Genomic DNA, 12,035 nt, shown 5'->3' on the forward strand with positions numbered 1-12,035 from the left:
TTTTTGATTGACTTGTATACGCTTTTTGAGGTGGAATGTTCTAGCTATTTGCTTTTAACATTTTCTTGGCCCTTTTTTATGATTAAAAGTAAGTTTTGTTGTCTTAATTAAACTTCTTGCTTCTCTATTGTACATGCGGACATTATGATTCAGAAAGATCCGTGCTTCTCAAAAAGAGTTTTTGGGACTAAATAATCCTCTTAATTGGATGCTATTGATTTTCCAATTAATTGAGGACTATGAGCAATAGAGGATGATTTCTTTTATATTCATTCTTGTGATAGTTAATTTTGTTATTTCTTACTAGCACTCTAAATAACTTTTTGACCATGTATAGCACTGTAATATTTTTTTTGGATATCTTATGCTGAAAATTTGAATTTTTCGTATGTTTCTAAACCTTAACGTCTATCTATTGTTTTTCTTTTTTCTTTTGAGATTTTAATTCACCTTTTTTTTATGCTCATCCGTATGTATTATGAAAGCTTTACTTATCAGAGTTTCACTACTGCATCCCACGATATCAAAAAGGAAAATTTCAATTTTGATTTTGAAGTTACATTTTTTGTGGTCATAGACTCATAATCAATCAGCTCTTGAGTATTCACTTTCCAGTAAACCACTGTTATTTCATTTATAACATAAAAAAAAACTCTCTGCATTTTGTTCTTTTCATCTTCTTCATCAATTTTCATGAATATCAAGCGAAACCTATAAAATATTTTGTTGAGATTTGGAATAGACCAGCTTACTTTCATTGATAGGAGAAATGATATTTAAACCCAATTATAATAGGCATAATAATGAAAAGCAATAAAAAGAAAATAAAATAACTAGAAAAGAAAATAAAACAAAATAAAGTAAAAAAGGAAATACATAATCAAGAAATAAAATCAAATAATAAGTAATAATGACATAGATTGTTATAATCTAATACTCCCACTCCCCCTCAAGTTGAAGCATAGATGTCAGTCATGTTCAACTTGGATTTGAAGTCATCGAACAAAGAGTGAGACATGTTTTTGGTGAGGATGTCCGCTAGTTGATCACTGGAGAGCACATATGAAACACAAATCTCCTCGGACTCAAATTTTTTCTTAATGAAGTGTCTGTCAATCTCGACATGTTTGGTACGATCATGCTGAACTGGGTTGTGTGCAATGCTGAGCATACAAAGTTCACGAGGCAGAGGTTGGCATACAGAGTTCAAGGAGCATATTGCATAACCAGAGAGTTTCACAGATTCCTAGGGACATAGATTCGAATTCAGCTTCAACACTGCTTCGGGCGACTACCGACTGATTTTTGCTTTTCCACGTGACAAGATTGCCCCATACAAATGAGAAATACCCTGAGATGGATCGTCGATCATGAACTGATCGGGCCCAATCAACATTTGTATATACAACAATAGATCGAGATATGTGGCGGGAAAAGAACAAACTGAGCCTGGTGTACCTTTGAAGTAGTGGAGAATTCGGTGGATAGTTTGGAGGTGGTGCTTGTAGGGTCATGCATGAATTAGCTCACTATTCTAACTGTGTGGAATATGTATGGGCGAGTATGAGACAGATAGATGAGTTTTCCCACGAGACATTGGTAATGAGTTTTGTTAACATGTATAGCATTGTGAATGATAGATAATTTTAAGTTGGAATCCATTGGAGCAAAAACATGTTTGCACAGAAGAAAATTGTTCTCTGTCAGGTGATCAACCACATATTTGTTCTGAGACAGACAATTCCCCGAGAGGACCAGACTACTTTCATGCCTAAGAAGTGCCGGAGAGGTCGCAAATCTTTCATCTCGAAGGACGAAACAAGAATGTATTTTAAGGACTCAATTGTTGGGAGATCGTTACCAGTAACAATATCATCAATATAGATAATAAGGATAGCTACATGATCATTTGAGGTGTGCTGAAAGAAGATGTGTGATCTGATTGAGCCTGAGTAAAACTATGACCCACAACCACCTTTGTGGACAAGCTAAACCAGACCATTGGGGACTGCTAAAGGGTCTTTGTAGTCTGCACACTTGTTCAATGGAGGCAGTAGAATCAAAACCCGAAGGGAGAAACATGTATAATTCTTCTGTCAGCTCACAATTCAAGAATGCATTCTTGACATCTAGTTGGAATAAAGACCAATCCATATTCACCACAAGTGCAGCTGGACCTGAATAGTGTTCAACCTAGCCACCGAGCAAATGTCTCCTCATAGTCAACTCCTTAGGTCTGTAAGTATTTTTGGCGACAAATTTTACCTTGTTGCGTTCAAAGGATTCATCATAGTTGAATTTGGTGCTAAAAATCCATCGATTCCCAATAGCTTTTTTACCCTGAGGAAGGTCCACGATATTCCATGTATGGTTCCGCTGAAGGGCATTCATCTCATGGTTCTGCTGAAGGGCATTCATCTCCTCCATTACTGTCGTTTTCCAAGCTGAATCAACAAAAGCAACCTCAATAGTAGCAGAGATTTGATTGTTCGTTGGGCAGTAGCAAATGCTTTGTAGTTCAGCGATAAAATGTGGAAAGACATATTTTACCATAGAATAAAGGGAGCATGTCTGATTGCGTACCTTACTCGAAGAATTTAACTCATTCGGAGTAGGGGTTATGCTAAGGATGCCGCCTTGAGTGGAGTCAAGGTTTTGTAAGAAGGTAGTGGGCTTCTGAGTTGGAGCATTAGGACAGGTGCGTCAAGTGTAGACTTGGACAGTGGGAGGAGGAGATTGTGCACTCAATGGGATAGGGGACTCAGTGGTGGGAACAATGGGAGGACCATGGAAACATTGTGCAGCCTATGGGTTGGTCTTCCTTGGATGACCTAAACGACAATGTAATAACATAATATGCATTCAATGACTCGATATAGGCTGCAACTTTTGAGTATCGTGTCTTCACTCTCGCGTTGTCCTCTTGGAAGTACTAGAGTCTAGCTACCCTCTTAGAAACACCAATCATTCCTTTCAAATGATGATCTTGAAAAACACAACAATCAGACAAAAAAATTAACAACGCAGTCGATATCACTTGTCAATTTGCTGACTGGTTATAAGCTACATTGCAGTCGATGAATGTGTAAAACAAACTTCAGAGTTAGATCAGTCCTTAGTATAATCGATCATTTACCGACAATGGAGCTAAATGATCCATCGTCAATTCTGATGGTATTTTTTCCAGAGCACAGATAGTAAGTTGAGAAAGTTTGCGAGCAACCAATCATGTTATTCATGACACCTGAATCAATAATCATGGATTAGATGAGGAATAAACTGTGAGGGCTATAGGAATAGTACCTTATTGGACATGGCAAGTCGATGAACCTGCAAAGACTTGATTGGCTCCAAGAAACTTGATTAATTGCCCTATTTGATTTTTAGGGATTCTGAGGATTGTAGGATTTTCTGGGTAGAAGCTGGTTGTGTCGTGTCTGGTTCGGCCGTCGCTGTGAGTCCCTTGACAGCAAAAGATTTGGTCAAAGGTTTTTATGTCGGCTTACCGCGAAGTTTCCAACTCTTGTCTCGAGTGTGGTTGGGTTTGTGACAATAATCGCACGCGGGGTAACCGGTTTGAGGTGACATGGACGAGGGTTGAACACCATTTGAGATCAAGGTTGATGACTCAACTGAAGGAGTATAAGTGCCGAGCATGACAGGTCTCTTGCTTTCTTTCCGACGAATTTCAGTAAAAAGTAGCTCGAGCAGAAGGAAGAGGATACCAACTAAGAATACTGCCTCGTACTTTGTCAAGCTCTTTGTGGGGAATTGAAACATATTATCATTTTTACGATTTTCTTGAAGAGGGATAAGTCGGCAAAAGACTCCCAACTGTAGTCGTAGTATAGGTCGCATTCCATTCATAATGCAACTAATTCCTTATAGCATTGGGTCACGGTCCTTGAACCATGTTTTGTCTCCCGAATTTTCTTAGATACTTGATAGAGTTGGCATGAATTTTCTATATCCAAGTAGGTAGCACAGATGACCGCCTAAAGAGCACTAGCTGAAGGTAGAAACATGTATGAACGACCAATTGAAGTCTCCATTGGGTTGATCAGCCATGACCTGACCATGAAATTCTCCAATTCCCAAGCTTCATGTGCTGGGTCAGTCTTTGGAAGTTCACGAATCATACCTGTGAGATGATCAAACTTCCCACGTCCTTTGACGAACAAAGACACTGCTTGGGAGCATTGGAAGAAGTTACTGCAGTTCAACTTATGAGTTATGATTAAGAAATTCATGTTGACGTCCAGTCCTCCGGTCTGCAAGGGAGTGGAGGTTGGAGTCGATTCTCTGGTGGAGTCAGGAACGCTTTCTGAGAGCGATTCACTGAAAGAATCAGTTATAATCCCGACTGAGCCAAAGGATATGTTGTTGTGGTTATGAGCCATCAATGAATTTTGGTAGAACCACGCCAAACGGATACAACTTGTAGTAATGCATATAGCAGGACAACTGCAGGAAATCTTCCTTTAGAACAACGTCAACAAAAGAAATCAAATATTAAGTAATAATGAGATAGGCCGTTATAATCTAATTTATTTAAATTTTGGAAATTAGAATGGAAAAAATATGTCTGAAAAAAATAGGGAAAATGTTAAAGTAGCTTATGCAGATCCTTCAAATTTGGTGAGAATTAATAACAATCAGGTATTAGTCTTTATCCTTGAGCACATTAAGGGTTTCATAGTGTGTACTTTTGAGGATCTTTTCTAATATAATGTCTTCCTGTTCTAATTGCGTCAATTTCTCGGTGCTCGTTCTCCATGCTTACCCCTATTTATTTCAAAATTTATGACATTCAACTATTTTTCACCCTTTTATTCCCAATTTTCAGTCTTACAGTGTTTGTGATTTTGAAAGGTGGCATTGAAGCTTCATTGCTGTCACTTTACCAATGTTTAAAATTTTTCGAATTTTAATTTATCTCTCTCTCTCTCTCTCCACACACACACACACACACACACACACACACACACACACACACACATATATATATATATACATATATCATATTTGTATGTATACATGCACGATCCAACTCGTACATCTTTTAAAATTATAGAATCGATAATTAATATTCAAATATTTGTAAAGCATATTTCTTATGATATTGTGCATTGTCATGTGAAACTGAACGTGGCTGTTGTATCCAATCCAGCTTGCTATCTACATATTTATTACACTCAATAACATGCTTGCTTTAAAAACATTTGTTTTCGATTTACAATATTCAAATCATGCACCAACATTAATTGGCATTGTAATACTTGCAAATTGCATCAAATGTTGATTTCGAATATGTTGCATACACTGCTGAAGCCTCTTTAGAAACTGAAACTGCTTCACAACCTTCCTCGAAGTGGTCTCTTGCATAATAATTTATAGCACCCACTTTTTAAAACCTTCGTCTAAATTACAATAATCTATTTTATCCTCGGTCTTTTTTAAGAGAACATCTTTCTGTTAGTTTAGCTGGGTTATACTTGATTGGGGAAGTTATGAATAAATCTCTCTTTTGCACCTTTTTTTAATTGTGTGAGAATTGACACAATACCCTCACATTTTTCATACAAATTTTTTTTCATCAACTTTTTTTTTAACTTAGGGGGAGAGCTTTTACAACCCTTACATTCCCAAAGTCTTGGAGGAATTGACTGCCAAGGGACTTATTGAGGAAAGTAATGGTGCTCGGGTAATATTCATCGAGGGGCAGCAGATTCCTTTGATTGTTGTGAAAAGGGACGGTGGGTACAACTATGCTTCAACAGATTTAGCAGCTCTATGGTCGGTACTTTCTGTTATTTAGCGTAATACTCATTCATAGGTTCTGTCCGCTTCTATAATTTATTGAATATGATTCATTCATGTCCTACTTGAATCATCTTATGATGAACTCTTACAATATAGTAAAGGCCCATATCTTCAAATGGTGCTTCCCATAATAATCAAATCCTATGAGTAATTATTATAATTATTAATATAAAACCTAGATAATGATCGAAAATGGCTGGTTTGGTCTTATTGTTTTGTGGTATTTTCATACATAGCACACCATTCTTATGTTATGTATTTGTTAGTCTCACTCCTAAACTTTCATATTTACATACATATCACCCATATATTTAATACATAAGAATTGTCTGTTAGGCATGTAATTTTTTTTATTATTTAGTGGTATTGGTTTGTATTCAAAAGTGGTTTTGTGGCTTACTTTTTTCATCAATTATTGGATTGCTTCATCTCACTTGTTACATATTCTGAACTTTTTTTTGGTGCAATGTTTGGAGGCAAATTTACATCAATTGTATGCTTTTAACTAGGTTGTTTAAATGCTTACTACAGGTGTTTCTTAAGCCATGATAGTCAGGCCATTACATATATCTGTTACCACTGGAAACCAGAATGTTCTTATGCAAATATACAAACAGGATTCAACATTTTGAGGTTATTTTATGTGGCTTAAATCATTTGTTTTCCTGATTTAGGTACCGTCTCAACATAGAAAAAGCAGAGTGGATAATTTATGTTACAGATGTTGGTCAATCACTGCACTTTGATATGTTTTTCAGTGTAAGTATTATATCTTCTATACTTAACATTTGCTGAGATACATGAGTCTTTATCCCGGCGCATTATGCATTCATTTGTGGTATCATTAATATCAACTGTTAAATTCTTTCCACAGATTTGGGTGGTATAACTGTAAAAAAGCAAAGTTTAGGTGTTGAGTGCGCATATGAATAGGGTGGTATGCATGTAAATTCCCCTTTTTATTAATGATACAGGCAGCAAGAAGAGCTGGCTGGCTTCCAGATGTGAAGAGCAATCTCTATCCTAAAACAAATCATGTTGGTTTTGGTCTTGTTCTTGGATCGGATGGCAAGCGATTCCGCACGCGAAGTTCCGAAGTTGTTCGATTAGTAGAGCTGCTTGATGAAGCGAAAATTCGCAGTAAAACTGAACTCGTTAAACGGCTCGAGGATAATGGTATTTCAAAGTGTTTATTTATTTTTTAATTGTTTAGTTCATGCATTTAAACTTAGTAAACTAGTTGACAGTCATATACTTGTTGGAAGATTTACATACATACCACACAATTCTTATGTATTTACATATCTAACACTTAAACTTTAATTCTTACATATATACCATCTTAGCTTGAAAAGGTGTATTTCACTTTTTAAAAATTAAAATTGTTGTTTTTTTTTTTGGTGATATGAAACATTTGGGTGGTATAAATGTAAAAAAGCAAAAAATTGGTGTTAGATATGTCAATAGATAGGAATTGGATATTATCCATGTAAATGCCCCATAATTGTTTCTTCCTGAGCTTAATTTTATCTAATTATTTTGTAATTATTCTCTCGTGCTAATCAGGAAAACTCAAGGAGTGGACGGATGAAGAGCTTGAAAATACCGCTGAGGCTGTTGGCTATGGTGCTATCAAGTCAGTCACTGTGGCATGTATTTTATTATTTCTATATCATGTTATTATGTATTTCTACGGAATTCATGATCTGCACAATTCCATGTTCTTTGTTTCCTTTGGTGTTGCTCCATCAAATACACTTTTATTGATTTGTTTCATTATCTTGTCATTCATGCATTTATCCTTGGCCTCCATGGTTGTTTTGTTTTCAAGCATGTTGATGATCAATCACAGTGCTCTCTCCTTTATACTTGTAGATGATAGATCACATTTTTCAACAAGACGGGCGCATAAATGTGTCGTTTTTTTGTAGCTATTTTAATGCAAAAATAATGGTTTTTGACTTTTTGAGTTAATTTCTCAACAGATATGCAGATCTGAAAAATAACCGGTTGACTAATTACACCTTCAGTTTTGACCAAATGCTAAATGACAAGGTGTGTTCCCGGACATTCTCTCCTTTGTGAGATAAGATAGGCTTAAGCATGTTGGTACTATTTATAAATTTTTCTTTGTGCCTTTTCAAACTTTGTCCTTTGTTGGGGCTTTTTTTGGTATTTGATATGTATTTTAATGCCCCAACTTTGAGTTTGAACATGTTTCTACCTTACTTTTTGGCCATGGTAAATATTAATATTCCATTTTCAGCAACATTGATAGCATTTTTTATTATTTCCTTCAAATTAATTTTTTGTTTCTTATTTTAAAGTTTACCACACTTTGAAATCAACAGGGAAACACTGCCGTCTACTTGTTGTATGCTCATGCCCGTATCTGTTCCATCATCAGGAAATCTGGCAAAGACATTGAAGAGCTAAAGAAAGTACGACTTTGAAATTTTGGTTGAGATGTTTTCTTTTTTTATTTATTTATGCAAATAAAAAGAAGCTTTTTAAGTGTAATAATAAATTCTTCAAAACTTATTCTGTTTAATTTTCACTGTACCAGTCAGGGACGCTCGTGCTTGGTCACGCCGATGAGCGTTTTTTGGGGCTTCATCTTATACAATTTGCAGAGGTGAGCATGCTTCATTTTCTTATTCTGGTATTTATCTAGAGTATTTATTCACCTCCGCTCCGCGTCAATTTTATTTTGAAAGATTTACATACATACCACTCAATCCTTATTTGTTTACATTTTTAAAGCGTAAACTTTAATATGTACATTCATACCATCTTACCTGTGCATGAAAGGGTGTGTTTCACTTTTGAATAGTTAAAATGGCACTATTTTTTATCCAATATGAAAGATTTGGGCGGTATAAATGTAAAAAAACAAAGTGTAGGTGTTAGATATGTAAGTACATAGGAATTGGGTGGCATGTAAGTAAATTCTTCTGATTTGAGATCTTTTTTTTATGGTTACTGTACTTCAATAATGTTTTTTTTTTCATTTTCTTTCACGAAGTACAAATATATTGAGGTTTGCCGTATGATTTTCAGGTAGTTGAAGAGGCTTGCACTAATCTTCTTCCAAATGTTTTGTGCGAGTATCTCTACAATTTGTCGGAAATATTCACAAGGTTTTACACTAGCTGCCAGGTACTTTTTGTCTAATATGATATATTTTTTGGGTCCTCCATGCAAATGTTGGTATTTAGCAGCTGTATGTACTGTTTTCAAGTTATGCTAAACCATTCATTGTTTCTCCACGTGGTGTGGAATGGGCTTTCTTAGACCTATTCTGTCCCTCCAGAGCTCTCCATCTTAACATGGACCATCACATGGCATTTGGGAGAAAAAATATTACATTAGGAGCCCTGATGCAGAACTCTAATGAAATTGCGTCACATCACACGACTAACCCACTAAATAAAAAAAAAATTCTATACTAATGTATGGTCTACCTCATTAGTACACGTGGCATAATTTCATTGGAGATGTATTTTTGCATTAGGACTCCTGATGCAGAACTGCATCAAGACTCCAATGAAGTTGCGTCACGTCACATGACGGACTTAATAAGAAAAAAACATATACTTTAATGTATTATGGTCTACCTCACCCGGATACATGAGACAATTTCATTGGAGCCATGATGTAGTATTTTTTCCATTTTTGGGTGGGGTGGGGGGAGAGTATTTACATATCTAACACAAATTTTACTCTTTACATTTTTACCACCCAAGTCTTTCATATGATGATGACGGATGAGTGAAATACTGTTTTTCATGTATAGGTAACATGACATGTATGTAAAAAATATTGAAGTTTAGGTGTTAGATATGTAAATACATACAGACTGAGTGGCATGTATGTAAATATATAATTTCATTCCACTTCTTGCATCCAGATACACCTGAGATTGTTTTGTTTCTTCTTGATTGAGGCAGGTTGTTGGATCTTCAGAAGAAACTAGCAGATTGTTACTGTGCGAGGCAACAGCAGTGGTAATGAGGAAATGCTTCCATCTACTTGGGATCACACCTGTCTTCAAAATATAGAACTGCATTATTATTATTATTATTTTTTTAAATTATACCATTTGAATTAATGGCCATATATATATATTTTGTGATGTGATGTTATTTATTTGAATTTTTGTATGAATTTGATGTTTGTTTAATGCAGTTTTAAAACAATCTTGTCTGGCTCTCTTTCTTTCTGGTCATTTTTGTCCTCTGGTGCTCATGAAAAGATGTTAAAATATGTTTATCATTTCTATATATATATATATATATATGCATTTTTTCAAATGGAATGTCCAGATGCTATTATACGATCTTTCAGCCTTTTCTCATTTGCTTATTAATTTGAGTACCATCTCCTTAAGACCAATTATGCCAAAGAGGATTCGAACTTTTGACTCTAGATATGTAAGTACATAGGAATTGGGTGGCATGTATGTAAATTCTTCTGATTTGTGATGTTTTTTTTATGGTTACTGTAATTCAATAATGTTTTTTTTTCATTTTCTTTCACCAAGTACAAATATATTGAGGTTTGCTAGGTTTGCCGTATGATTTTCAGGTAGTTGAAGAGGCTTGCACTAATCTTCTTCCAAATGTTTTGTGCGAGTATCTCTACAATTTGTCGGAAATATTCACAAGGTTTTACACTAGCTGCCAGGTACTTTTTGTCTAATATGATATATTTTTTGGGTCCTCCATGCAAATGTTGGTATTTAGCAGCTGTATGTACTGTTTTCAAGTTATGCTAAACCATTCATTGTTTCTCCACGTGGTGTGGAATGGGCTTTCTTAGACCTATTCTGTCCCTCCAGAGCTCTCCATCTTAACATGGACCATCACATGGCATTTGGGAGAAAAAATATTACATTAGGAGCCCTGATGCAGAACTCTAATGAAATTGCGTCACATCACACGACTAACCCACTAAATAAATAAAAAAAAAATTCTATACTAATGTATGGTCTACCTCATTCGTACACGTGGCATAATTTCATTGGAGATGTATTTTTGCATTAGGACTCCTGATGCAGAACTGCATCAAGACTCCAATGAAGTTGCGTCACGTCACATGACGGACTTAATAAAAAAAAAACATATACTTCAATGTATGGTCTACCTCCCCCAGATACATGACACAATTTCATTGGAGCCATGATGTAGCATTTTTTCCATTTTTGGGTGGGGTGGGGGGATAGACTCTTGGAAGAAAATTTGGGGCATAAATTTGTTCTTCTTTTGCATTACTATTGCCATGCTTTTGCCTAACAGGCAATTCTCATGTATTTACATATCTAACACAAATTTTACTCTTTACATTTTTACCACCCAAGTATTTCATATGATGACGACGGATGAGTGAAATACTGTTTTTCATGTATAGGTAACATGACATGTATGTAAAAAATATTGAAGTTTAGGTGTTAGATATGTAAATACATACAGACTGAGTGGCATGTATGTAAATATATAATTTCATTCCACTTCTTGCATCCAGATACACCTGAGATTGTTTTGTTTCTTCTTGATTGAGGCAGGTTGTTGGATCTGCAGAAGAAACTAGCAGATTGTTACTGTGCGAGGCAACAGCAGTGGTAATGAGGAAATGCTTCCATCTACTTGGGATCACACCTGTCTTCAAAATATAGAACTGCATTATTATTATTATTATTTTTTTAAATTATACCATTTGAATTAATGGCCATATATATATATTTTGTGATGTGATGTTATTTATTTGAATTTTTGTATGAATTTGATGTTTGTTTAATGCAGTTTTAAAACAATCTTGTCTGGCTCTCTTTCTTTCTGGTCATTTTTGTCCTCTGGTGCTCATGAAAAGATGTTAAAATATGTTTATCATTTCTATATATATATATATATATATGCATTTTTTCAAATGGAATGTCCAGATGCTATTATACGATCTTTCAGCCTTTTCTCATTTGCTTATTAATTTGAGTACCATCTCCTTAAGACCAATTATGCCAAAGAGGATTCGAACTTTTGACTCGAGTGGTCTTATATTGTGGATGCCAACCAAAAGGTCGGGGCACACAAAACAAATTCGCTCAATTCAAGCATTTGAAGTGTAACTAAAAGCTTTAAAGATTAATTGAAATGTTAGATGAACTTTAAATTTGGAATGTTTACAGTCAAATTGAGTGGGCAGACAAGAGAAAACTA

The 12,035-nt window shown here is 35.3% G+C and overlaps 1 protein-coding gene and 1 long non-coding RNA gene across 2 annotated transcripts; both read left to right on the forward strand.

Moving 5' to 3' along the window:
* The first annotated feature begins 4,581 nt into the window (after positions 1-4,581).
* LOC110022951 (arginine--tRNA ligase, chloroplastic/mitochondrial-like) lies at positions 4,582-9,909 on the forward strand. Its single transcript, XM_020722127.1, has 10 exons — positions 4,582-4,659; positions 5,618-5,796; positions 6,498-6,582; positions 6,798-6,999; positions 7,390-7,459; positions 7,809-7,878; positions 8,175-8,264; positions 8,390-8,458; positions 8,884-8,982; positions 9,774-9,909. Exons 1-10 carry the CDS (start codon positions 4,582-4,584, stop codon positions 9,882-9,884), a joined length of 1,053 nt encoding a protein of 350 aa, XP_020577786.1. The 3' UTR covers positions 9,885-9,909.
* Positions 9,910-10,408: 499 nt separating this feature from the next.
* LOC110022887 lies at positions 10,409-11,522 on the forward strand. Its single transcript, XR_002293825.1, has 2 exons — positions 10,409-10,509; positions 11,387-11,522. It is a non-coding gene; the product is annotated as an uncharacterized LOC110022887 (long non-coding RNA).
* Positions 11,523-12,035: the final 513 nt, after the last annotated feature.

Source organism: Phalaenopsis equestris, unplaced genomic scaffold (assembly GCF_001263595.1).
Source record: "Phalaenopsis equestris unplaced genomic scaffold, ASM126359v1 Scaffold000203, whole genome shotgun sequence".
NCBI lineage: Eukaryota > Viridiplantae > Streptophyta > Magnoliopsida > Asparagales > Orchidaceae > Phalaenopsis > Phalaenopsis equestris.